Raw genomic sequence first — 26,946 nt, 5'->3', positions numbered from 1 at the left:
TTAATTTATATAAAAATAATATATAAATTATAAATAAGGTTATTTATCTATTCCGTATGAATAGATAAATAAGGTTATTTATCTATTCCGTGATCATCACATTATCAGGCACCGGCGTATAGTTCATTTTTAACCCTTTGGAACTACTGCACTTATCAATGAACTCAAAAATCATGGTCGGCGAAATGTTCCCTGTGAATTAGAAAACACTAATCAAAGAGGCAGAGATCCAATATAACCTGTGCAGAGCATAATGAGCGTAAGTATGGGTCTAATGGAGTTTAAAAAAAAACTATAATTCATCCGAGACCGTGACGTAACATTATATGCGAGATGAAAGCGTAAAAGAATTTTTAATAATAATTTGTTGAAATGGAATGATGTGAATGGAATGAATGTTGAAATGGATGATTATTGTGCAAAGAGTCACGAAGGCATTTCAAGGACGCGACCTTCATGAAAGTATGCGACTAGAAGAGAAGAGGTCGACCCCGAAGTGTTCAGAATTATTTTGAATGTGAAAAAAATAAATAATTTTAAAATCCGAATTTATTTTCAGTTCATTTTTCAGTTTCAAAACGTAAGTAGGTACCCTAGTTCCTTCTTTTTTTCCTTTCCGAAATCAAACAAATTAAGCGTGAGATGCACAAATTTTAATTCACTTTGATGAACTTAAACGATTTGTCATATGGCCAGCTTATCTATTAATAAAATCATGATAATTTTGTTCTTTAAAACAACAACGTCATTTCGAAATTCTCATTTGAAAATAATTATGAAATACTATTATCTATCTATCTTATGATAACTCAAACAAATTTTAAATATTAAATATGTATTTCATAACAACTTTGTTGTTAAATTGTTTGTAAATATAGCTAATGGGTAAATTGGGGCTGAAGTCGTTGTGGCCTAAAGGATAAGACGTCCGGTGCATTCGTATGTAGCGATGCACCGGTGTTCGAATCCCGCAGGCGGGTACCAATTTTTCTAATGAAATACGTACTCAACAAATGTTTACGATTGACTTCCACGGTGAAGGAATAACATTGTGTAATAAAAATTAAACCCGCAAAATTATAATTTGCGTAATCACTGGTGGTAGGACCTCTTGGGAGTCCGCACGGGTAGGTACCACCACCCCGCCTATTTTCCGCCGTGAAGCAGTAATGCGTTTCGGTTCGAAGGGTGGGGTAGCCGTTGTAATTATACTGAGATCTTAGAACTTATATCTCGAGGTGGGTGGCGCATTTACGTTGTAAATGTCTCTGGGCTCCAGTAACCACTTAACACCCGGTGGGCTGTGAGCTCGTCCATCCATCTAAGCAATAAATAAATAAAAATATTAATCTATCCATGAATATCGGTCATACTAGGAGTTCTAAAATCTATATCACGCAAGTTGCCTTTGATCCAGTCATTGGCTGGTTCAAACATTTCCCTTCGAAGTACTTGACCCCACCTCCTGTAAATATTTGACCTGAGCACTTAATATTTCGATTAAAAATCAACGAGCTTAGATTTATATGTACTTAAAATGTAAAATTTTGATATTACATAATAATCGATATTGAAATGTTCATTATTTAAAACGTAAACATAGCTTCTCGAATGAAATTTTCTTAACGTTTAAGTAAGCCGATGTTCTGAATTGACTTTCTATACTGACTTCCTCTGAACTGACTTACTCGGAAATTTACAGATAGCTTTTTGTTGTTATGGTCTCTCTATTCAATTGTTCACTCACAGAATCCTTTGCGGCAGGCAGCGGCTTGGCTCTACCCCTGGTATTGCTGAATTCCATGGGCGACGGTAATCACTCACCATTAGGTGGGCCGTATGCTCGTCTGCCTATAAGGGCAATAAAAAATCCTTGTCTGACAATTTTGTAACATAATTTTTTGATTTGATTAAACGATTATCCAAGCCCGTAATTACCAAATTCTGAATTCAGCGCCTCCCTTGAGACAAGATTCAAGTTTTAATTATCGAAAATGTCCTCTACTTAAGGAAGCCTAATCTGTGTTGTTTTGTGTCTAAAATAGTGAATACCCTGTGCGGGTTTCTGCCGCCAATCAAGATAGGAACTAGCGGTAAGGCAGACAAATAGGTGATATTATGGAAGAAAGAGATAACTGTGATTCAAAGAGGTGCAATCGATATTCTGATTAATAACTGAACCCGGTAATTTTAAATGATCCTATCGACTGTTACAACCTAGCGAGGTAGGGTCCTCGTTGTCCCTTTGTTCTCTATGCTGAACGGTAAATTATGCTTTAAGGTGCTCGTCGTCTCAATTTAACCATAGTGTGAAAATGTACAGTTAATTTATTACTGAACCTTATTGCAAATCATCCCATGTAATGATTTTTTGATATCAAATTCGTTTTTTCGAGCGGTTTTCAATAAACCTGAGTTGGATTATAAAATGTTGGGAGTCTTTGACAGAGCGAAACGGTACTCCACGTCTGGACACAGACTTGTGCTTCGCAAAGCACAGGTCCGGCCTCGCGTAGAGCACTAATCCCGTCTACGTGCTGGAGCACCCAAATACAAGCTACCCCCATTTGATTACATACAAAAGAGAGCTGCGGTGGTGGAGAAAGTTTGAGACGAGCAATTATGACGACTTACAACAGGTGGGCTGTATGCTCTTCTGTCTACAACGGCATTAATAAATATCGTTGTTTTCAAGCTTTACTATAAGCAATGAGTATTTACTCGCAGGCATGTCTATTAGCATTTAAACAGTTTGAACTCTAGATGTAAATGAACCTGTGTCTAGTTCATAGAAGAATAAAATCACCATCAATTTAAACATGATCACCATGGTTTAGTAAAAATCCTAAGTTTCATTGTGAAATAAAATGTTTTAGGGCTTCGTAGCCGAATGTCAAAGAAACGAATACTTAGATTTAGTACGATCCATTGCTTTCTATTCTGGTACAAGACATGGACTATCTAAAAGATATTTAGAAGTTACACTCTATAAACAAAAAATTATCAAGGTCAAACAGGGAACCGAGGCAAAAATAATTTCGATCTTAATTTCAGTGAGATAAAGTCTGTTTAACTAATTTATTTACGTTTTATACATATTTAAAAGAAAGTCAATATACCTAATTTCGACTTCGAGGTGACATTGTCTCGAGATGGATGGCATCGTTGCATCGATGTGTGTGCAGTTCGGTAACCGCTTAACAATAGGTGGACTGTGAACCGTATTTGATAAAACGACTATACCTATAAAATGTTTAACGATAGATGATACGTTGCATACAGCATAAGGTATTTCTCTACGCCATGACGACACGAACTTGAAAGAAATTAAGAAAAATTTGGGTTTGAGTTAGGATTGGGTTATCGTTGTATGGTGGAAAGAAATTGAAAATATTAAAAAACACACACACGATCTCATGGTTAAAAACATTTTAGGATGGACCTCTTTCGCTGCCGACAACATCAACAATATGTACCATGTCACAATGCTTATTCAAGTTTCCGTGTACTAAACAGCTTTTTTCGAATAGACAATGTTTTTTACTTGTATAAAATCGGGTACGCGGAATCTATAAAAAAATATTTTAGACCATCGATTGTAGATCTACGATCGATGTTTTAGACGTTATAATGCGCAAATAGTTAAATAAAATAAAATTATATAACAAGATAACTTATGTTTATATTTCAATAAAATAATTTACAATTTTTTTTTTAAATAAGTAATTATTAAATACTAAAATGGCGTAACTTAAGGAAGATTTAGAAATCTCAAAATTATGTAGTAACCACTTCTGGAACGGGTTCTGAATTATTTTTTTCGTTCTTTTCGTCTAGTTCGGATTGTAGGGATTCGCTCGATTCCGTGACTGCACTAGCTCGACAGCCGAGAGTGTCAGGGTCCCGCTCCCGACCTGGTCCACACTGTTCTGTAGCACCAAGAAGTTTTAGCTCATCTCGCTCATCAGCCAAAGCGTCTGCATCGAGACGCCTTCGACCAGAAATGACGACTTCAACGGCACGAGAATCACCTCCAAAGCTTTTCTTATCGGTACCGATCTCAACTTTGTACGGGGTGTTTGGTTCGACGAACGCTTCCATTACTTGGACATCGGCTCTGTTCTGTAACTGATTGTCGCTTCCTTTGTTTTTCTTTAACATCAAATCTTCTAAGAGATCTAATGATAAACTCGTCCTCTGCGGGATTGCGATTAGAAACACAATATTCTCGAAGTCGGCCCGAACGTTTAAATCTCCTGTTTGCGTTTGACTGTAGTAGTGCGGAGCGGCGACGGCCGACGCGAACAATAACACCAGCAGATACATGATGCGTGCGCCTGGTAGATCTCGTAAGCGCTAACTGCGGCCCGCCTGCTCTGACGCCGCTTTTACAGGCCATCCACGAACCAGTCCGGACATACAAATCGAGCACACTGTAACGGTTAACACGACACGGATACCTATTGGATCGCCTCTCGTATTTCCATCATTTCATATGCAGCTTCGAGACAATAACAAGTCTCTTTTGTTTCGGTCTTTCACTGTCATCTTTGAGAGTGAAAGGATAGAGAAATTTTCGTAATGATGATGACTGGACTTGACCTGATCGCGTGAGTTGATAGAGCGTGAGAATCTTGTAAGAGAGCAACAATTGATCACTAGAGGCTATGTGTCAAAACATAAATCTTTTTATAGCCTTCATTATTAAACAAGTAACTTGGGACCCATGTGATCGGAATAATTTCGACTTTTATTTAGAAAAACGTTTTCTTTTTTGTATCCAGATTCCAATTACAATCCAAACATACATGTCCGTATCGTGTATGACGATGGAGCTAAACCCCGATGCGACATCTGACAGTCCTCGGGTCATCGATACGATAACCGAGTTTCATATAAGAACAGAACGTGTTTCATATATACATTCCTATAATTAGCATTTAATATTTACATATTCATAATCACATTAATTATTATTGTTAACATTGTAATTACAAATAGCATTATGTTTGCCGAAATTTTTCGTTTACATATTATACTATAGTTTTTCGCTGGCATCTATTAACAGTGTTCGTGACTGTTTGGTGAAACCATTTCCCCTTGAACAAGTATGTGTTAAAATCTGATACGATCATTACTCCCATCTCTCAATAATGCCTCTCACTATGTGGGAACTCGCTCTGCCATCTAAGCAATAAATAAATAACAAATATCAAACGGTTCCGTCACATAAAGGGAAAAACCGTAAAGACAAGAGCACTCACTAGTCTCAGTTTGGTTTTCTAATTTATTCCTATTCCTACACAAGTAAACACCTCCTCGAGATAAGGCTCGGAGGTCCAAACGATCCTGATCCGTCTTCTCGAATTATTTAGCAATCATTCTTGCTGGAATCAAGGTAAATAAAATCATCATGATTCTGTAGATTCAATCTACCAGGAATAAGCAGTGTGTCGCGGTCTATCACTGTAATTTTGGTTTTAGTTTTGTTTACTGGAGAATCTCTGATGTTTATTGTTTATTTTACTTAATATGTTATCTATCATTGTACAAAATAAACAATAAATGTACATTACATTATACTATATGCTAGTACATATTTTTAAGAGTATACTCATCCCATTGTACCTACTGACTAGCGTTTGATTATTTGTTTCTGTTACATGTCTTTTGTAAAAATGTTATCTATGAAGAAGTGTAAATAAATAAATACTAACAATGATTTATGAGTCATAGATTCTATTTGTCTATGAATCCGTGTTGAGTGATGTTGTGGAGTGTATTGACTTTACCCACACATAGACACAGCCCATTGAGTTGCTCAGTAGGTCGCGATTCTGCTCTGCGAACACTGCTCTTTCCAGGGCTAGTGTTAGCAAACTTTCTCCGATTGAGCCCGTGAGCTCACTTACCTATCCGGGCGTAGCTGGTAGAACAATTTGGTCTATCAGCGAATAGGCAGGGAAAATTAACGACGTCACCTATCTATAAAGTCCTAAAAAACCTATAAACCTACAAAAAACCTATAAAGTCTTAAAGGCGATTGCATGCAGCAGAGATGCGAATGTTGCGATGAATGTGTGGAGTAACGAGAATGGATAGAATACGGAATGAATGTTAGAAGAAATCTGAAAGCGGCACCTGTGACAGAGAAGCTGAGAAATGCGCGTTTGGGGTGGTGTGTACATGTGATGAGATGAAATGCAAATGAGGTTGGTAAGAGAATGTTAACTAGGAATGTGGAAGGATATAGAGGAAGAGGTAGACCTAAGAAGAAATGGATGTTGCGCAGATCCCAGTTGACTGGGAGAAGGGCAGGATAATGATGATGACCTATCTATAAAGTCCTAATGATTCTGGGTCCTGCTCCTAGGTGAAACTACAGTCTCATTTCTCAAAGTGGGCAAGGTTCCAATTACTTTGATATAAGGCGAGCCGTGAGATCATCTGTGAATCGCACATAATGAAAAATACCGAGTATTTAATTGATACCAGATTCTAAAACATTTTTCCACGCGAAGTCGGCGCGTTAGCTACACCATAGAGTTCTACAAACTTTAACAATCCCACGCTTTATTTGATCACCATCACAGAGGCGTGTTTTGTCTCTTAATAAATGATTTTCGGGCAGCATCATATAGAATTAGTTAATTAATTATTTTCGATTAATTTGCATGCAATGCTAGTTACACGAATGCCTGTTTACACTTATTAATAAATGGGGATGTACTAAACAAAATTTGTGTATTTCCCATTACCTAAATTTAACTATTCCTAAAATCAAGATAAAAGGACACATATCGACAGATACAAGCTAAAATAGTTCCATTCTAATAATTACTTAATATATCATCTTATTTAATTATGCCATTTTTTCTATGGGATTGGAAATAAAAGGTTTTTACGTGACAAAAAAATACCAAAAGTTAGGATTTTTAAATACGAATGAATATTTATTTTCAACGAAACAATCATATAATATCTTATGTTAACTTATTGCTAATAAATGCATTCTGTATCACTTCCTAAATCTTCCTCCAGTGATTTGTGTAGCGATAGTTGCCTTAGCAACATTGTTTTTCTTTAGTGATGTCTGTTCTTACGCATCAGGGGCAGCAACAAACTAGCCAGCATTGATTTCAGCCTGTTAACAATAAAAAAGAATTACTTTAGTGTATTAGATAGGTATTTAGAGACGAAATTTTTAAATAACGTTGAGTTATTCCAGGACATTAAATAATTTACGTTTCAATAACTTTATCAAGTTAATAAAACAAACTTAATATTTTTTTCTACTTTAGTCATGACTCCAACATACCTTTGTGGTCGTTTTTGTTTATTTACGGACGCTTCTTTATTGTGTGGTGTATCTGATTTTATGGAGACATCGCTCAAAGGCGCCGCCGATTCTGTAGGCTTTGGATTTTCAGATGTGGCCAAAACTTCGGACTCCGTTTGAGGTTTTTCTTCAGGCTTAGGCGGAGAGGTGACCATCGGAGGTTTCGGCTTTTGTTGTTGCAACTGATTAATCCCTTCAGACTCCAACAGCTCTTCTAAGTCGGGCATCGCCGACAACAATGATTCGGCAAACGACTCGGCCGGCATCATGGCGATGACTAGCCCGTTTACGTGAACCCGAAAATTTTCCGTTCCATTCTGACTCTGATTGTATTCTTCCTTACAGTCAGAATTAAGTGGAGCTGCCGCAGCGAGCGCCAATAACGCGCCCAACGCCGCTACCTCATACACTACTCGTCGATAGTTGACCATCGCGAAAGGTGTCTGCTGACGCACTGACTCACGCCCGCCGACTTGGGGTCCGCTATGTACTCGCTCTCCGTTGCATCTTTTATTTATTCGCCCAGATAGCGGTACATCCAGCTACAACAGCTACATCGGTTCCGATTAACCGCAATTCTCAAGTTGCTAAACTGGAATTAAAGCTATAGAAAAGCTTTATAAGTTTAATAAAATGCAAGACTTTTCCCGGGAAGTTCACCGTTACAAGCTGAATCTGGGTATAGCCAATATAATAGTGTATGCTATTCAATTGTAATTTTTTCAATAAATGATTGTCAGTAAAGTTGTATCTACATTTTTGTTGCAACATTGTCAATTCATTACTATAATTAAAATAATAAAATTAAATAAGCAATAAAATAACTAGAGATTCGCACAACAGAGGCACTGGGTTGGCCATTGACCCGGTGACCTGCAAAGTTTGCAAACCAAACCGATATCACGTCTTAATTATATTAAATACATTTAATAATAGTTATGTGCGACATAAATTTGAAATTATTGATATCTATAATATACACTACTATACGAGTATTAGGTACTATACTAAAATAAAATAAAATAAAAATATATAATTGTTTCTTATCAACAAAGTGACGCTTTTATTGTTTATTGGCATTTGACACATGTTTTATTTCAAATAAAAGCGCAACATTCGTAATTTCATTATTTTCCTAGTAGGTGTAGGTTTATTGGTCTTCTTTTTTTAGATTGATTGTTTGTAAAGCATTATTTAACCAAACCAAGCTTACATCTACGTGGATAGTAACATGATTTGAATACAATTTCTTCGTTGTCAGCAAACAGTGAGATATACTTCTAAAATATAACTCTCTCTCGAATATTTTGCAATAACGACCGAAAGCTTAGATTTACAAACCTCCATTAAATTTGAGATCGTTGATACTATTTTTACAAGCAGCCAAAAATTTACAATCAATTGAGGTTTTAATCTAATTGCGTCAGTAGTTCTGAGCTAATTTGTTAAACTGATAATCATAAAACCTGCTTAGGTGGTAAACTGATGGAAATATATCAAATAAATATGCTTCTAATACACTCTCATCAAGATAGTATTTGTTTGTGGAAAAAAAACTAGGACTTTTGTACTTTCTTTCTTTTTGAGGTGCACTACGTTATTTTTTTCTACACGATCCCCAAAGTTCCTTTATGGGGATAATATTTATACAAAACGAGTACATATTTTTTTAAAGTTACGATGAGGTTACACCACTTTTAAATAAAAACAACGGAATTGATTTATTACTGTGCCATGCCTTCAATTCCTGGTCAGAGTTAAAGTTTTTACGATATAACGTACGACGTCTACCGAGGTAACTTTTGGTGCAGTATAAAAGTGAAAATAATATCTAATAGTCTTAATGGCTACCGACCTCTGATAAGAGACGCCGCTATGAGAAGAAGATTAATGGATAAGCCCAGCGGCTGCCAGATTTTGGGTAATTACCAAGTTCCATAGACGCGTATACTTACTCGCACATAATATCTTATCATTCCAACCCAGAACGCAAACTGGTTCGCCGCAGAAATAACCAGCTCCAGCAAAACAATATCAACAAGCATAGATGATAAAACTATTATCTAGCTAGAAAATTAATTCAATTTAAATTAACTAATTAATTTTCATAACAAAGTAAGTGTAACTATACGTGAGACCTTAGAACTTTTATATCTCAAGGTGGGTGGCGCATTTACGTTGTGGATGTCTATGGGCTCCAGTAACCACTTAACACCAGGTGGGCTGTGAGCTCGTCCACACATCTAAGCACTAAAAAAAATAAAAAATAAATTACTGCGTGCTATTAGGATGTAGTTATTTGAAAGACTCATTTTCAATAGATCTTGTCTCTGTTTTCCATTTCCAGATTAGGGTCCTGTAAGAATTAAAGAAATACATTGAAAAACAAAATTCCCCATTCTACAAGAACAATGGAAACTTAGACTGAAACTTTGAAAAATGCAAAGGCTCTCAATCGTTTTAAAAATAAATAAATATTTTTCATTCTCGACTGGAGAAGTTGTATCATCCACAAGTTCATCCACACGATAAATTCCAGAAACAAACATTAAACCGAACTTACAAACATTTTCTAGAACTTTTGGACATATTTTGAAATAACATACACAAGAAATAATTACGATTATTTGAAAGTATGTTCAAGCGCTTTTTGTATTTAAAATATCTAGATAACCGTAACTGTCATATCGGATTTTAAAATTGCGGCCAATAATCCGATTCCTAAGATAAGTAGATAGAGCTGTGCATAACCATCGTGGAAGGTGATTCTAGACGTAGTGGGATGTGAGTCCCGCTATTCGCCCCTACATTATCAGTAACAGGACTTCACAACGGGTCAGAAAAAGCTGCTTTGAGGGATTTATTGAGAAGTAGAAACCACGTACCTATAGACTATGAAGAGGTTTGGCTATAACGGATTACTGATATGAATTTTAATATAAAATATTCTGCACTATAAATTTATGTAAAACTATTTACATATTTTTAATGTTTCGCAAAGTATTCTGTAAATATGCCATATCTCATGTCTTGAAGCCAGCAGTGGTTCCCGAATAAAATGCTCCTGCATACTGGCAAATAAACATAAACTGTTTACATGAAATGACGAGATTACAAGGATTTAATATTTAGCCAAAGAATTTCTAAGTTTCCTTTATGGTATTTTATCTCTTTCACACTATTTTAAGTATTTCTATCTCTATGCCTATGTCAGAGAATCGACGCTTTTGAAATGTGGTGCTGGCAACGTATGCTACGAATACCATGGACGGCCCGCAGCACCAACATCTCTATTCTCAAGCAGTTAAAAATAGAAAAGACTCAACGTCTATCCACAACCTGGCTACAAATAATATTGCGGTATTTTGGTCATGTTGCACGCAGGGATACCAGCAACTTGGAACGTCTTCTGGTGACCGGTAAAATCGAGGGAAAAAGGCCTAAGGGTAGAGGTCCCAAACGATCCTCCTCCTCCTTCAGTCGATCGCTCATATTGCTGAGCATCGTGATGCACCCGCCTGTGACCTTTTTTTGTAGTTTGTAGCCACTTTTGTCGGTCAGTGGCACAGTGAAGTGCATGTCCAGACACTCGGATACTTGGTCACTCCAAACGATAGTCGGACCAAAAAGCGGAGGAACTGAAAATACCTGTCAGCGACGCACTCCACCAAGCTACAGAACGGGATTGATGGAGACAGCTGGTTGACGGAATCGAACGGAGTCACGATCCTCAGCAATGAGGGACCGATTGAAGAGAGGAAGAGAGATCCCTATGTCTCAGTAACAAACGTGCATTCACAAATATTCATATCGATGCTTGAAAGACAAACGTGACTAAGCGACAATGCATGAACTTTACAGTAGACTAATTTAAAGTTGAATTACCTGAAAACAAAATTTATTTTAACGAATCGAGCTGTAGGATTGAAATGATTTTAATAGCCCTAGAAATATATTTTTTTTGCGCATCGAATATGGTTATTGCCTATTATTTATGTACAAAGCAGTTATTGTCGCTTAGTCACGTTTGCCTTTCAAGCGTCGATATGTACATTTATTAGAAATTTAAATATTTTCAATCTCACATAGACAGCTAATCTAGCTTTCTAGTTGTAAACTAGTGGTGGACAAACAAGAACCGACAGCTTTCTGTAACGACCTGCTTTCATCAAATTAATTTATGAATGTAACATACATTTAATACATTCAACATTATTTTATTTAAAATTAGTTCAGAATGTAAGTAGGTTGTTCCAAGAAATATGTAAACACGCCTGACCAAAAAACAAATAAAAAGTAATAAACTATGATCAGTAAGAACGATGCAAGAACCACAAAAAGACATAAAATCAAATCTGTTCAGGTATTTAAAAGCTATAGTGGAATACACAAATTCAGTGAAATAATTACACTCCATTTTCGGGCAGCCGTGTAAAAATAGTAAAAAGTGACTTAGATATTCAAAACAAAACCCAAATCTTACCTGCGAGTGTATGTGCGATGTTATAGTTATAGTAAATGCATATCCCACCTCCAACTCTATATGCTAAGTCGAATGCGTCATTAATTCAATACGTATTTTTATTTCAATCTGTTAAATATTTTGCTTAAATTGAAGTAAAATTTTCAAAACTTAGCTAAAAAAATAAAAATTCAGATTAGTAAATTTCTGGTGGAAAACCCAAAAAAGGTTTCCCGTACCGGGAATCGAACCCGAGCCTCCTGGGTGAAAGCCAGGTATCCTAGCCACTAGACCATACGGGACTGTTCGGTTAGTGTTAAATTTTGTAATAGTTACAAATCATGTTAACAATTTACTAAATTAATGTTAATCATATAATAAACGTAACGCAACATAATAATAAACAGAAACTATCAAAAGTTGTCATCCGTAATGTTTGTTATTAATTCATTGTTTGATTACGTAAGCCGTTCAACTACACGTGTAAATTGTGATAAGCTGTTTAAATATTTTTTTAGTTTGTTTTACGAAAGAAGGATTACTGGTGGTTCGAAGGCTTTTCCAGTTACACCAGGACAGGTGGGCGAGTAAAGGCTCAGCCTGGAGGGATGGGACTTGCTAACAGCTGCCTAAGCGCCTCCAAATGAGATTTAACCATGCAAGAGTAACTGCTTCGCCAATGAATCTACTACCAGATCGGAATCACGACCCGCTGAGAAGATCCGGCGAGAAACTCTGCGGACTGATGTATGGGTTAGGTTGTTTTGAGTAATGGACCTCTGGTGGTAGGACCTCTTGTGAGTCCACACGGGTAGGTACCACCACCCCGCCTATTTCCGCCGTGAAGCAGTAATGCGTTTCGGTTCGAAGGGTGGGGTAGCCGTTGTAACTATACTGAGACCTAAGAACTTATATCTCGAGGTGGGTGGCGCATTTACGTTGTAGATGTCTATGGGCTCCAGTAACCACTTAACACCAGGTGGGCTGTGAGCTCGTCCATCCATCTAAGCAATAAATAAAAATTCGCACAATAAAACATTCAGAGATAGATCTGATATGAGCTGACATTTTACTGGTGGTAGGACCTCTTGTGAGTCCGCACGGGTAGGTACCACCACCCTGCCCATTTCTGCCGTGAAGCAGTAATGCGTTTCGGTTTGAACGGTGGGGCAGCCGTTGTAACTATACTTGAGACCTTAGGACTTATATCTCAAGGTGGGTGACGTATTTATGTTGTAAATGTCTATGTGCTCCAGTAACCACTTAACATCAGGTGGGCTGTGAGGTCGTTCACCCATCTAAGCAATAAAAAAAAAGAAGCTAGAACAGAGGAAAACAACCGATCATGATTTTTGCAAGTGTAATTCTACTAAAAATCGCCGTCTCCTTAAAGACGTAATTTTAGGTCCCCCCGATATATTTACTCTTGGTGCTTTGGCCACCGTCCTCGTTGAACCCGTCAAATCGATGAATCGAAGGGTTCGATACGCAACATAAACCACGGACATTGAGATTCTCGCCGGGTCTTCTCAGTGGATCGCAATTCCAATCCGGTGGTAGATTCAGCAAAGCACACTGCTCTTGCTAAAGCAGATGTTAGAAAAGCCTCTCAGGCTTGTGCCCCGTGAACTCGCCTACACCTTTGGTAAAGATAATATAACCTCTTGAGGTTACTAACAATAGGTAGGCAAAAAAAAATCTTGTCCGAGACCCGAACGGGGCCAAAGAACTTAAATAATCTGGTATCAAGTGTAAAATCTATAAATTATTTTTATTTTTCATTTAGCTTGAGCACTTAAGGGTTTTCCAAGACCAGTTTGGTCAATGCACGAGAATGTTCCGGTCTTTCGCCTTTCGGCCTAGTTAAAGAGTTTAATGCATCCGCAGGCCTAAATTAGAACAGGTCGCCGAGACTCGTGCGGATACACAACTAGCAACTACATATTATAGGTACATAATGCTATGTATGTACAACTTCTCCACAAACTGGTTTCAACCGTGCCTTTCACTTGATATAGTGTTTGATAAAAAAGATTATTATAATTATTATTATTTTTAAATATATCTATCAATTTAAGAATAAATGTCTGTTTGTTTTCTACGTACTGTCATTTCACTCTGCTTGTACAGTAAAATTGATTCGCGCGAACAATTTGTGTTGTTGATTTAATATGTCGCATATTTGCTATTAAATATTAAAAGTAAATAGTAACATAAACAATACCTTTATTGAATTATTGATTGATTGAAAATTCCATCACACGCAGTGCGTATGTATATACTTACCTATTTTGTTCTTTTATTTTTTGAACTTTTCAAGTATCCAGCTTAGGCTTTTATGTCTAAAAGCCTCAATAGTCATAGCAGTTTTTTACTATTATTTAAAAAATCGGTAAACGAGCTGACGGTCCAATTTTTTGAAGTGGTTACGGAAATCCAATAGATAGTACAGTATAAATGCGGTCACCCACCTTCAGGGGTGAGGTCTTAATCTTAATCGTATAGAGCTGTCCAAACAACATTGTTTACATGCGGCCCGCGACGCATGTTTTTATCAAAAAATAGTTTTGGACATAAACAGTTTGGATAATAGAATTCTTTGCCCAAACATATAATCAATATTTGGTATAATTTATATTTATTCTTGTAACGTTCCCTTCCCATGAAATCATTTAAAAGTGAAGCTATATTTTACTATTACCTATTGAGGGAATTTCTGGGAAGCATTTTGTTTTTGAAAGTATTTTATCTGTGGTCCTTCAGCTTTTGTAGTAAATTTAATGAGCCCGCAAAGTTGATTATGTAGTTTGGACAGCCCTGGTAAAGAGTAACAGTTTACCTACTGTAGAAATAGTTAAAATGTCGATACCTACCTACGATACCTGAGCGGAACTACAAAGTACCATGAATTAAGGCAAATTTGAAAAATGCTGATTAATTCTCGACGTTATTCCTTTTTTTATTGCTTAGATGGGTGGACGAGCTCACAGCCCACCTGGTGTTAAGTGGTTACTGGAGCCCATAGACATTCACAACGTAAATTCGCCACCCACCTTGAGATATAAGTTCTAAGGTCTCGAGTATAGTTACAACGGCTGCCCCACCCTTCAAACCGAAACGCATTACTGCTTCACGGCAGAAATAGGCAGAATGGTGGTACCCACCCGCCCTGATTCACAAGAGGTCCTACCACCAGTAAACCTAAATTAATTCATTAAAAAATTTAATTAATCCATTAAAAAAAACACTAATTTCATTAAAATATTTATTTCCTTTTCAAAAACAATATTGCAAGTGGGATTGACACGCAGTCATTTGTTTGAAGATAATATACGAACATAATACAGAAAACTCAATACATATACAAATAACAGTCATTAGGTGAATTTGAGAGCGTGCGTATTTAACAATTCAATTTTCGTTAACAAAATAATATCAATCATAATATCAATAATTAAAATAAATCACGCACAATAGAATACTAAACATGGCTTCCTACAGTCCATTTACTTTTCATTTTTTGTTTGAGACCGTGAACAAAATGCCCTCACGATGACACACAGTGATCAAGTTTTCAAATGGAATAATGTAAGATAATTATATTATAATTAAAAAAATGTGAGCCGTCACGGGACGCCTGGCAGATGTGAAACATCGACATTATTTTGTAAAAGTAGTATGCAGAAAAGAACAGATTGTGATAGGAACTAAATATGTCATAATGATAAAATAAAATATTACGAAAAAATAATTTGTTTTCAAGTAAAACACAGGTTATGTGTACTGTAGTAAACAACACTACGGAGTATTACTGGATCGAGTGGGAGAGAATCGCACAGTCGATTGCGCATGGCGACGCGTCGCCACACCGTACACACTACTGCATATAGACTGTATATATATACCATCATATAGCATGGCGACGCGTCGCCACGGCATGCGTCGCCACGCCAGAAATCGGTTTTACGTGCGGCTATAGATGTTTCACATCAAAAAATTGTTTTTGTTATCATGCGATGGCATATGTACCTATACCATTTGTAATCATTCATGAGCATTCGTTACCCTCACACCGGATGCCTCCGCGCTAGTCTGCACGGTCCGAATTTAGGTTATAACTAAGTATTAGAAAATTAATGTTAAAACGATCAACACGCACAAACTGCTCGCCAAACTAAGATTTATATGAAAATCCGGCGTTACCTCGGTCTTTACGTAGTTACGTAGGGCAGGCTCTTATCGAAACAGTACTAAGTACGATTTAAATGCGAAGTTTGCAGTAGGCAACGGCTTGGCTCTGCTCCTGGCATTGCTGAAGTCCATGGGCGACGGTAACCACTTACCATCAGGCGGGCCGTACGCTCGTCTGCCTACAAAGGCAATAAAAAAAAAAACAGAAAATGTATTATACATAAATTTTCATAGGATTTTTTTTTCTATCCCTTGTAGTCAGACGAGGATACGGCCCACCTGATGATGAGTGGTTACCGTCGCCCATGGACTTCAACAATGCTAGGGGCAGAGTCAAGCCGCTGCCTACCAAAGATTAGATTTCGCGAATGACAGAGGTAACAAGAATAAAAGTGGTTTTACACTTTTACGGTTTAACGTTGCAGTTTTCATTGTCATTCTGTTATTTCCGAAGTTTCAAATTTACAGTATTCCTTTATGATCACGGACGCGGAGTCGTCAAAGTTTGTTTTAATTACGAAAATGTATACATCAAGCTTAACATCAAACAGTTTTGTTTCAGTCCCAGTTCAGTTCAGTTTCAATCTCAGTACGAGTTAGTGGTGCTGTCGATCGCCCAAAAAAAATTCTATAAAATACTTTAACGCTATTTCTAATCACATAATTACATGACTAATATTGGCTTTTATGTCCAATATAATAAAGTAGTTAATTATAATCCCAAGTTATTTATTTTTATTTACTTTGTATTTGGCTGAACTTTTTAAAAATTCTTTGCTTTTAAAGCTATCTTCACTTACTGGAAGTACTTTACAACTGTACACACTAAATTGATAAGGCACGTTGTTATTTAGTTTTTATTATTTGCATAGGTTTTTAATAGAATTCCCATTTTATTTTCCAACTTCATGTTCGCAAATCTCTTCTTTCTATATGACTGAAGTCTTTTTTTATTTATTTTTTTATTGCTTAGATGGGTGGACAAGCTCACAGCCCACCTGGTGTTAAATAGTTACTGGAGCTTATAGACATCTATAACGTAAATGCGCCATCCACCTTGAGATATAAGTTCTAAGGTTTCAGTATAGTTACAACGGCTGCCCCACCCTTCCAACCGAAACTCATTACTGCTGAAATAGGCAGGGCGGTGGTACCTACCCGTGCGGACTCACAAGAGGTCCTACCACCAGTCTAAAAATGTGTTATTATAATACAATTAGCTTTACCCGTTCGCTTCGCTGGGCATTTAAAATTAACATTATTATTTCTCACCCCCACAAAGATTCTCATCATTAACGCCCCCGCCACTGGTGTAGGGAGTCCAACGCAGTCCATTAAGTACATGTATTTTCTACATGGATACCAAGTTTCAAGTCAATCGGATGCATGGTTCAGTAGTTATAACGGAACATCCATAAAAACCACCGTAGATTTATATATTAGTATAGACGAAGACCCTTGCTTCATTCGCTTTGAGTATCCCCTCGGTTAAACTGTTTGGCTACAAGGTTGAGCACGTGGTCGTAGAGCGCGTGGCGGTGCCGCAGCCGGTAGAGCGCGACGTGGAGGTAGCGCTGCGCCGCGCCCGCGCACGCGCCGAAGTTCGATGACCCCGCGCAGAAGTCCCGCGAAGCCGCGCACAGCGTCACCGCCTGCCGCCATATCTTTGTAGTTACTGGAAATTCAAAGAAAATTATTAAATGTATTTTTTTGTACACACATCTATACTAATATTATAAAGAGGAAATATTTGTTTGTTTGTTTGTATTGAATAAGCTCCGAAATTACTGAACCGATTTGAAAAATTCTTTCACTGTTTGGAAGCTACACTATTTCCGAGTGACATAGGCTATATTTTGAAAAAAATTAGGGATCCTTACAAAAACTCCAATAATATAACCCAAGGCGTAAAAAAAATACCTAGAATATTCTTAACATCGCGTGCACTGCGAAAACTATTGATGATAGAATAAAATAATTTATAACTACTTTGTAGAACACATTATTATTTATAAAAAGTGTCGCGACAGCATACTATGTCTAACTATTATAGTTACGCCGCAATAAGTGTTTTTATATTTAAAAAAATAAAACAACGTCAAATATCGTTAAACTTTTTGTTAAAGACCCGAGCGGAGCCGGAGCGGGCTGCTAGTTATTATAAACGTTCAGAAGTGGTTTAAATAAATAAATATTAATGATAACAATACAGGCTTGCACGCTTAAAAGGAGACTCCAATCATTGTATTATTTTAACTCGCTTTTGAAAATAAAGTATTTTGTATTTTTGTAATAACTGGGAACAAATAACGCACGGTCATCCGGCTCCAAATTAGGATTCCCTGTGCTATTGGTACCAGAGACTGGCATACACACTTATATACAATACTTAAGTACATAAATATTAAACAACTAGACAAACTTGTTCATCACACGCATGTTTCTCCGATGTGAGAATCGAACCAACGGCCCTCGGCGCAACAGTCTGAAGCGCGAAATAGAGTACCACCGAGTGATTTTTACCGACATTTAATTAGCAGTCTTTCTGTGATGGCGGGAGTAAAGAGCGGTAATAGCGGTTCATGACGTCACACGTCACTCAACAGCGAAACGATCGTGTTACACCACCCTTCCTTATCCCTTCCTGCATGATTATTAATGTAATAAAGTCTTTCGCATTAAAAGTGTACAATTTCCAAAAATATTGGAAATTTTGTTAATATGTGGAATCATTTGGTATCACCAGTATTTCTCTAATAAATACTGTTAAAAGAGCGTAGTTTAGTAAAAAAATTTATTTTTTAGTTTTCCTATGTTTTGACTAACATTCATAAAATTAATACATAATTTTATCTTACTTTAAAAGACAGATAATGTAAATAGTAAAAAATTAAAAATAAACGTTGCAAAGATGATTACTATTAAAAATATGACATGTTAAACCTTTAAAACACTCCTTTAAAATTAGTAAGTTTTGAGATTATACAGTTTTAATGCGAGAAGACGATATAGGAAACCTATATTTTAGAGGATGCAGTTAAGACAATATGTAAGGTGAAGATTTTCTATAGACGAACGATTGGCGAGTTCGATACTCACGGAAATGTTTCATGTCGCCATCACAATAATTCAGTAGCTGCTGCATGGACGACGCACCCTCGACGTTTGGTAGACTCGAGCCGTTCACTACCATTGAATTACTTTCCACTGTCTCTGATATGATTTGACGAACTTCTGCTGTCAGGGCCTGCATTGCAACAAATTGGTATTACTCTGGATGTTTTAGCGGCTTAGCTAAAGTCGGCGTTCTCACAGTGGCGACCGGCTACCAGAGCCCAATGACGTCACTAACTCCTTGAGATACGGGGCTGAGAGCTCAGATATATAGTGCAAAAGATATCGCGGTTATTAAGCAAATTTATCAATACTTTAGATTTTATTTAACTTAATTATACACGTCGTTCACATATCATCGGAAGTCGTATTAGTTATTTTTGGCACATGCTTATGAAAGTATAAAGTTTAACATTTACTTGAAGAAACAAAATTTGGATTTTTAGAAGATAGACTCCAGCACCTGTTGGACAGTCAACAGGAGTTCACAATCTGAATGCCAACACTCCATATTTGTTATACATTATAGAAAGCATGTGTAAGCAAATAAATGTGAAGTACTTACTTGATCATCTAAATTGAACCCTTTTTTGGCATCATCTCTAAGCACATGCAATCTGTAGTCAGTGGGAATTAACTGAAAAATATAAATGTGTATATTTATTTATTATTATAAGATGTTATATCACAATTAATTAAATGTCAAGCTGCTTTCAGAGGCATTAGATAGACATTGCTACCGCAAGAAGGTCACCGCTCACATTCTGTATGAGACACATGGTTTAAGTCTCCATTGTATTATATTAATATTTAACACTTGTATCACCGTTGAAATCAGAATGACACAACTGTCAAGTGGCAGAATTAGAAAAGATAATGAAACTATGTGTGCAATGCACACTGCATGTGCATATTACACCTGCTGACTGTGAATTTTGTTACACAAAATGAAGAATGAAAGAATTTTTACTGTACTGAAGCCCTTTGTTAACACAAGTTAGGTACGTGTTTATTTATAATAAATAAAAATCCAGACTGTATTATGGTGGTGGACGAGGCAGTTGACCACCAGCTATTATGACGGGTTGCTCACATGCTGCAAGCACAATGGATATATATAATACCAAATAGACATTTTCAAGAAATTGATTTACAAAAAACATCTTATTTATTTACTTGCTTCGGTTATTGATGAGCATAGGCCGAGTTTTTTCAATGCTAGGGTATCAATGCTTTTTAGCAAATTACCTGTGCATTAGAATAATCTATAACATATTATGTAGCTTCTAAAAAAACTTACTTTAGTATCAGCTAACATGAGTATTCTGTGCAAGTGAGGTTGATCTGTTGTATCCGGCGAGAGTCTGTTCACACAGTCCGGATATAATTCAGTCAAAATAACTCTATTCTCGCCTCCTAGCAGACATTTTTTATGTTCCTTTATCACCAGATCATCTAGTTTATCAAAGATTTGTCGTGCCACCTTCTGCTTTACACCTGCAATGAATAATTATCAGCTTCTTTAGATGGTAGGTACTGAGAAAAAACACTAATGTTTCAATATCTGTGTAGTAATACTGAGCAGACTTAGCATTCAGCTAAGATTCGAAAGAATTACTAAGCTATACCATCATTAACTGTAAATAAATAGAAAAATTTATAAATACATTAAAACAAGTCTTCTCATTTTCATTTAGATTACTTACCATATTATCAGGGCGAGTGCATGTAAAACAATTTAGAAAATGTTAATTTTGGGAAGTGTAATATTTATTACATGAAAAGTATTAAAATTTGTATTTTATTTTATCGAAAAACACGTATTCGTGCTGTGCCACTTTATTTGACAAAGACTTCGGAGGGTAGAATTAGTTTTTTATTTTCATGGGCGGAAAAGCTCACGGCCCACCGGGTGTGAAGTGGATACCAGAGACCACAGACATTAACAACATAAATGCCACCACCCACCTTGAGACAGAAGTCCCATGTCTGTTGTTGTTGTGTGTACAGTACAGCAGCTGGCCATGTTCAAACACTAAATGCATTACTGCTTCACGGCAGAAATAGGCAGAGTTGTGGTATCTACCTGTATGGGCTCACAAGACACCTTACCACCAATTGCTTTAAACAGTTTATAAATCATTTATTTTATTTTAATGATTTATTGCTTAGATGGGTGGACGAGCTCACAGCCCACCTGGTGTTAAGTGGTTACCGTAGCTCATAGACATCTACAACGTAAATGCGCCAGCCACCTTGACATATAAGTTCTAAAGTCTCAGTATAGTTACAACGGCTGCGCTACCCTTCAAACCGAAACGCAATACTGGTTCACGGCAGAAATAGGCAGGGTGGTGGTACCTACCCGTGCGGATTCACAAGAGGTCTTACTACCAGTAATTAAACAAATTATAATTTTGCGTGTTTGATTTGTATTACACAATGTTATTCCTTCACCATGGAAGTCAATCATAAACATTTGTTAAGTACGTATTTCATTAGAAAAATTGGTACCCGCCTGCGGGATTTGAACACCTATGCATTGCTAGATACGAATGCACTGGACGTCTTATCCTTTAAGCCAAAACGACTTGCGAAATAACCTTGATTATTAGCTTTAGCTTGATAGCTACCCTCCATACAGTATTTAGTTTTGTTAGTATCCATATACTAATCTTTCTATATAGGTACCTAAGTTATATAATTATAATTAAATAATAAATTGTCTATCTAAAAAACATGACTAAGTTGATCTTTAAGTAGTGGTTCAACCATGACTGGTCAAAAAGTTTTTTGTTTTTTTTTATTAATACTAACTGAAAGCAACTCACTTACCAAAATGTTCTGCAGCTACTTGTAAATCAGCATCCTCAGACCAAGCCAGAATTATTTGGAGGGTTTGTAGTATGGAACATGGTAACCTATGGAAGAATGATCCTGTCCTTATTGGTGACCTTTTTCCACATCCTTTGCATGACCACTGAACTCTGCAAAACATCATTAATTGAAATTTTTGTCACAGGTTGTAGGCACAACTGATAGTCTTCAGTTATAACATAGATAAAGAACTATTATAAGATTTTAATATCTTAATCTCTAATTTTTTAATAATCTTAATCTTGATCTCTAATTGTAATCACTACAATAATGGATTACAATAACCGGATTCAATCACAAAGACAGGTAAAGAACATAAGTTTCTTGATTTTGAATCATTCTAATACATGCAATAAGTTAGAAATGGCTTGGCAAGTAACTCCTAATGTTGAAGCCGACTGATCCTCATAAAGCAATACCTACAATTAAATGAATGAAGAAAAGCTACACTTCCTGTGAATGATGCGTAATTCTTTTTTTTACCTATTCTAATAATCAAGGGGTTATTCTAGATTCGCCTAGTAGGTGAGCTCGCAGGGCTCAAACCTGACGTTGTTGTTAACACGAACCCTAGTAAGAGCTTCGCAAAATATATGACCAGATCAGAAATGCAACCCACTGAGAAGATCTGGCGAGAAACTCAGTGGGCTGTGTCTGTAGGTTAATTTACTCCGGGAGGACGGTGACCGGTGCTTGAGGTACCTAAAAGCACCGTTAATGGATCCTCCTGATCCGTCTCAAAGTGGTTTACTTCTGTTTGCTTCAAAATGTTTTTTATCTACCAAAATTGACCAGCACTCATTGCTAAACTATTGATAAGCTGCAACAACTTAGTTGCGGACCTAACGAAAGACTGTTGGTTCAAAAAATAACTTTAGGCCACTTATTGTTAAACTTACCGATCAATGACCCTAGCTGTTTTTACACTAAGCTTGCAATCAGACTTGTTTGTCGGACATGATAGGGATCTTGGTATCAAGCCATACAGTTGTAGTTTCTCTACTAATTGACTTTCTGCACTTGCAGTTCCATTGGTTTCTGTGAAATCGTTGTATAATTTTAAATTCCTGAAAAATCGTATGATTATGTTCACTGTAGTAATACTACTAATGTACATATATTTAATCACATAAACGTAAAATAACAATACAATATCGTTAGAGAATGAAATTTTATTAGGAGAATCTAAGTGACTGTCGAGTTTGTACATCAAACCTAAAGAGCCTTTATCAAATCCTAAACAAGTATTATCTAACTACAATTTACCCTGAACTTAATTCAATGAAACTTACCTTATGTTCGTATTGAACGGAAGATGTGATTGATTTTTAATTTCAAAAGTTGTTGAATCTGGTTCCATGTCGTAAAAGTTGTTTTGCTTAAAACTGACTATAGACAATTTTTTTTTTTGGTACAACTATTCCTTATGAAGAAAGGCATGGGGATTCTAAGCCCATACGCCTTGTCTGTTCTATATAATTTTTGAAATAAATTTGCAAAAAAGCCGAAGCCAAGTCTTGTATGATTTATATTTTATCATTATAATAGTGGTACATAGAGTTGTTGTAGGTACTTATTAACTCCATGTAGTGGTATTAATCCTGACATAAGTCAGTAATAGTAGTTTTATTTTTCCGAATTGAAAGGCAAAGGTATCATACCATACAGCCCTATCTTGTATATATTATTTTTATCAAATATGATATTATGAAATGAAATGAAGTTGATTAATATAAAACATGGCATGAAATGAATAGAAATAAGATGAGATGATATTGGATGAAATATAACCTTAGTAAAATGTTGGTCATTTACTGAGATTTTTTCAGTGGGCTTTTTGGAGAATCCCGAGAAGTAACGGCTTTGTTTCATTTTCCACATTCGTGCACTTTCACAAATATTAAACAGTTAATAAACTACCTTTATTACATATTTAAACGTGAAGAAACACTAAATAGACAAAATAAAACAAATCACACAGCCTCACTCCTCGCCTTCCCGCCAAAAAGTCCGAAGCTGTTAATGGACAGATTCATAGATAATTGACACAATGACCAATTGCACTGGCTTAAAACACTTTGTTTCCAAGCCAATAAAACTTATTAAAAAAATATTTGACCAATTGCCATAGCTTGCCATAAGAAAAAAAGAATATTATTTTAGTTCGTTTGCTCGCGTGTTTTTTGAATTGTTTTGTTATACATAACGCGAATAGTATCGTTTTTAGCTTTTATAATATTTTCTACAGAAAAATAATTAGAAGTACTGTCACGTCCAAGATTTGAATGTAAGTAATTAAATTTAATTCATAAATTAATTCTTCAGTAGGTACTTACATGTTCTAACTGATGTAAAGTCACAAAAAAACACATTTCTAGTGTTTTGATTGAGTGAAGTTAAATACCTTAGCGTATATATCTTTAGTTTATGAGGAAATTCGAATAAAACTTTAATAGATACTAATTGCAAACCTCCGGCATTACAAGAATAGAAAGAACACAAATTAAACTAGATTAGGAAACATGAGTATTTTCTCACACGACTTAGATATCAGTGCAATCCTCGTGGCTTGCTCACTTTTCTAATTTACATAGGCTCACTATCATACCTAGTTATTTTTAATGCTATTTATAAAAAAAAGAACAATTAAAAAAAAAACACAAAATAAAAAATGTTTAACAATGTTTAACAATAAATGAAAATTGTAAATTGACCCTTTACTTAATGTAAAAAAGATAATTACTAAAATTATGAGAAGAGATTTTTTTAAGTTCAATAGCAGTACCTAAGTACCTAATATTGAAAGCAATATTAGGTAAATATTGCATTATTACAGCTCATCATTCAGCAGTTCAGCATTTATTTGACTGTGCCCTTGGAATTACTGATATTCATGAGCATAAGTCATGTGGGCAGTAGTATCATTTTAGTTAAAATTTTGTTAAGCAAATATCTAAAATTAGCATTTACAAAAATCATATAGTATGGGAAAAAATCCAAAAATTAGATTTACTTGCTGCCATTTTAATATATAGTAAAAGTTCTTTATTTTAGCTTCCTTAATTCTTGTTTTCACTATTTGCGAATTTAAAAAATTCAATCCAATTCTTATCTCTATTTGTGGATCTAATAAATAAATCAGTACATAAACGTTGATAAGAGTGATTCCAATATGTAGGTATACAACTGAATATCCTTTGTAAATGCGCTTTTCCATATTTATGGTTTCTGTATTTGCGCATATTCATGGAATCTATACACCATAAATAAAGAGCTTTTATTGTATATTATGTGGTATTTCACATAGCACTGGTAGTGGTGGTATAGTAATATTTGCAGTATTCCCATTCTCGATAGACAATTTATTGACAATTATTGAAACAATGAAATTATTATATTCCTAAGTGTTGATTTCTTTCACCTAAGAGTTAGATTTCATATCATTAAAATAATAAATACATCTAATGTATATTTGTGACCAATACCAACAGCAGTGGCATAGCTCTTGCGACATACCATTGTTGATGGAATAAATAAAATCTTAATAGCCTATTTACATCAAAAATAGTCACTAAAATTTATCTTCTAGTAACAAACAAGTGTCTCTTATTTATTTTAAGCAATGTATTAAGAACACTTTTAACTATCTAAAAAAAATCTCTAAATGCAACAGTTTATTAAATAACAATCAGACATTTTACATACAACATTAAGAAACGACATTGTTGTTTGTTAATATTTATTACATCCATGACACAATTGCCATAGAACATTAACAATAGTGCATAAATATATGAGACAAAATGAATATGCAATTAATTACAGTGTTAATGTGTAAAATGTATATGCTTCTAAAAACATAAAATGCGGAATGAAAATTTAATCTCTTTTCTAAACTCAACAATTATACCCATAAAATGTAGTTATACTCTATTACAATAACACTCACAATTAATTAACTTAACTAGCCTCAGTGTTTGTTAAGACTGCCTAGTTGCTTACCAGAGTCCGTAGATATCACAACACCAAGGCTGCTAAACCCCCTTTCAGACATGGAGTCACAGTCTTTATTGTAGAAGCCCTTAATAGCATTAATCTATCAAATAAATGAAATTTAGTTTTCAACACCAATACTCATCTGTGGGAATTGGCCTTGAGTTGAAAAGTACTCGCGTATCAATATCATTGATCTATGATACATTCAGCACTTAGTACCTGGAACCACTTGACTTGTGTACAATGTGTTACATATACTGTGAACAGTAGTAGTTTTGATTGTGGCTGAGACTTATTGAAGCAGCTGACCACTTCTAATCACTGCTCTTTCTTGCCCTTCTCTATTGTCTGTCTGTTTTTTTTAAATATATTTTTTAAATAAGCAACAATCCTATATTTTTGGCTACAAACCTATAATGCGGATCCACTCGCAAATACATTTTTACGTTTAGCATAGTTTCAGAAATATCAAAAAAATAGTCCCTATGTTGTCTAGCCAGTTCTATGATTATTATGTTGGGCTGGTGGTCGTGGCGCCGACGACCGCCAGTCCAGTGAGGGTGATGGGAGAGATGTGCTCCGCACTAAACGCTTCACTTTCCCCCCTCTGCCTTGTCATGAGTTCTGTCTCATGCGAGGTTTGGACGTTGGTTGTTGAGCGACAGGAGGTTTTAGTCAGTTCGACTCTGACATACCCCGCCCAGTATCCCCAGAAATGGACGGAAGTCCGGCGATATACTCCTGACCAAAAAAAAGGGCCACGAACATGGCTACTGTTGACAGCAATAATAAACAGTTCCGAAAATTAACTAGAAATGAAGTGTTCGTATTCAATTCCAAACACACGATTGCTTTATCCAGTCGTTCACATTCGAGCACGATTAAATATTTTAAAAGTGTGTTTAAGATCATCATAAAATGCAAGCTTATTTTTAATCCGTCTCATATAGTTTCCGGTGTTGCATGC

At 35.9% G+C, this 26,946-nt stretch overlaps 4 protein-coding genes and 1 non-coding gene across 5 annotated transcripts in view; 1 reads left to right on the top strand and 4 right to left on the bottom strand.

Annotated features, from left to right (window-relative positions):
- Positions 1-3,662: 3,662 nt before the first annotated feature.
- On the bottom strand, positions 3,663-4,733 carry LOC101746349 (uncharacterized). Its single transcript, XM_004930342.4, has one exon. It carries the CDS (start codon positions 4,324-4,326, stop codon positions 3,778-3,780), a length of 549 nt encoding a protein of 182 aa, XP_004930399.1. The 5' UTR covers positions 4,327-4,733; the 3' UTR covers positions 3,663-3,777.
- A 2,193-nt stretch (positions 4,734-6,926) lies between these two features.
- On the bottom strand, positions 6,927-8,331 carry LOC101746207 (uncharacterized). Its single transcript, XM_004930341.5, has 2 exons — positions 7,319-8,331; positions 6,927-7,144 (listed from the first exon to the last, which is right to left on the bottom strand). The coding sequence occupies exons 1-2, from the start codon at positions 7,768-7,770 to the stop codon at positions 7,084-7,086; spliced, it is 513 nt and encodes a 170-aa protein (XP_004930398.1). The 5' UTR covers positions 7,771-8,331; the 3' UTR covers positions 6,927-7,083.
- A 3,700-nt stretch (positions 8,332-12,031) lies between these two features.
- Positions 12,032-12,103, bottom strand: TRNAE-UUC (transfer RNA glutamic acid (anticodon UUC)). The gene has a single exon. It is a non-coding gene; the product is annotated as a tRNA-Glu (tRNA).
- Positions 12,104-15,052: 2,949 nt separating this feature from the next.
- Positions 15,053-23,572, bottom strand: LOC101746064 (uncharacterized). Its single transcript, XM_004930340.5, has 7 exons — positions 23,276-23,572; positions 22,883-23,050; positions 21,942-22,093; positions 20,407-20,603; positions 19,672-19,743; positions 19,092-19,239; positions 15,053-17,667 (listed from the first exon to the last, which is right to left on the bottom strand). The coding sequence occupies exons 1-7, from the start codon at positions 23,341-23,343 to the stop codon at positions 17,456-17,458; spliced, it is 1,017 nt and encodes a 338-aa protein (XP_004930397.1). The 5' UTR covers positions 23,344-23,572; the 3' UTR covers positions 15,053-17,455.
- A 537-nt stretch (positions 23,573-24,109) lies between these two features.
- The window catches only part of LOC101737831 (myosin-7B), a 56,581-nt gene continuing 53,744 nt past the window's right edge, over positions 24,110-26,946 (top strand). Inside the window, exon 1 of the mRNA XM_038013281.2 lies at positions 24,110-24,270. The gene's annotated coding sequence lies outside the window, so the exon portion shown is untranslated. The remainder of the gene's footprint in view (positions 24,271-26,946) is intronic.

The sequence above is a fragment of the Bombyx mori genome, chromosome 10 (assembly GCF_030269925.1).
Source record: "Bombyx mori chromosome 10, ASM3026992v2".
In the NCBI taxonomy this organism is placed as follows: Eukaryota; Metazoa; Arthropoda; class Insecta; order Lepidoptera; family Bombycidae; genus Bombyx; species Bombyx mori.
Note: the sequence above shows the minus strand (reverse complement) of the source record. Positions and strands in the feature narration are given on the sequence as shown.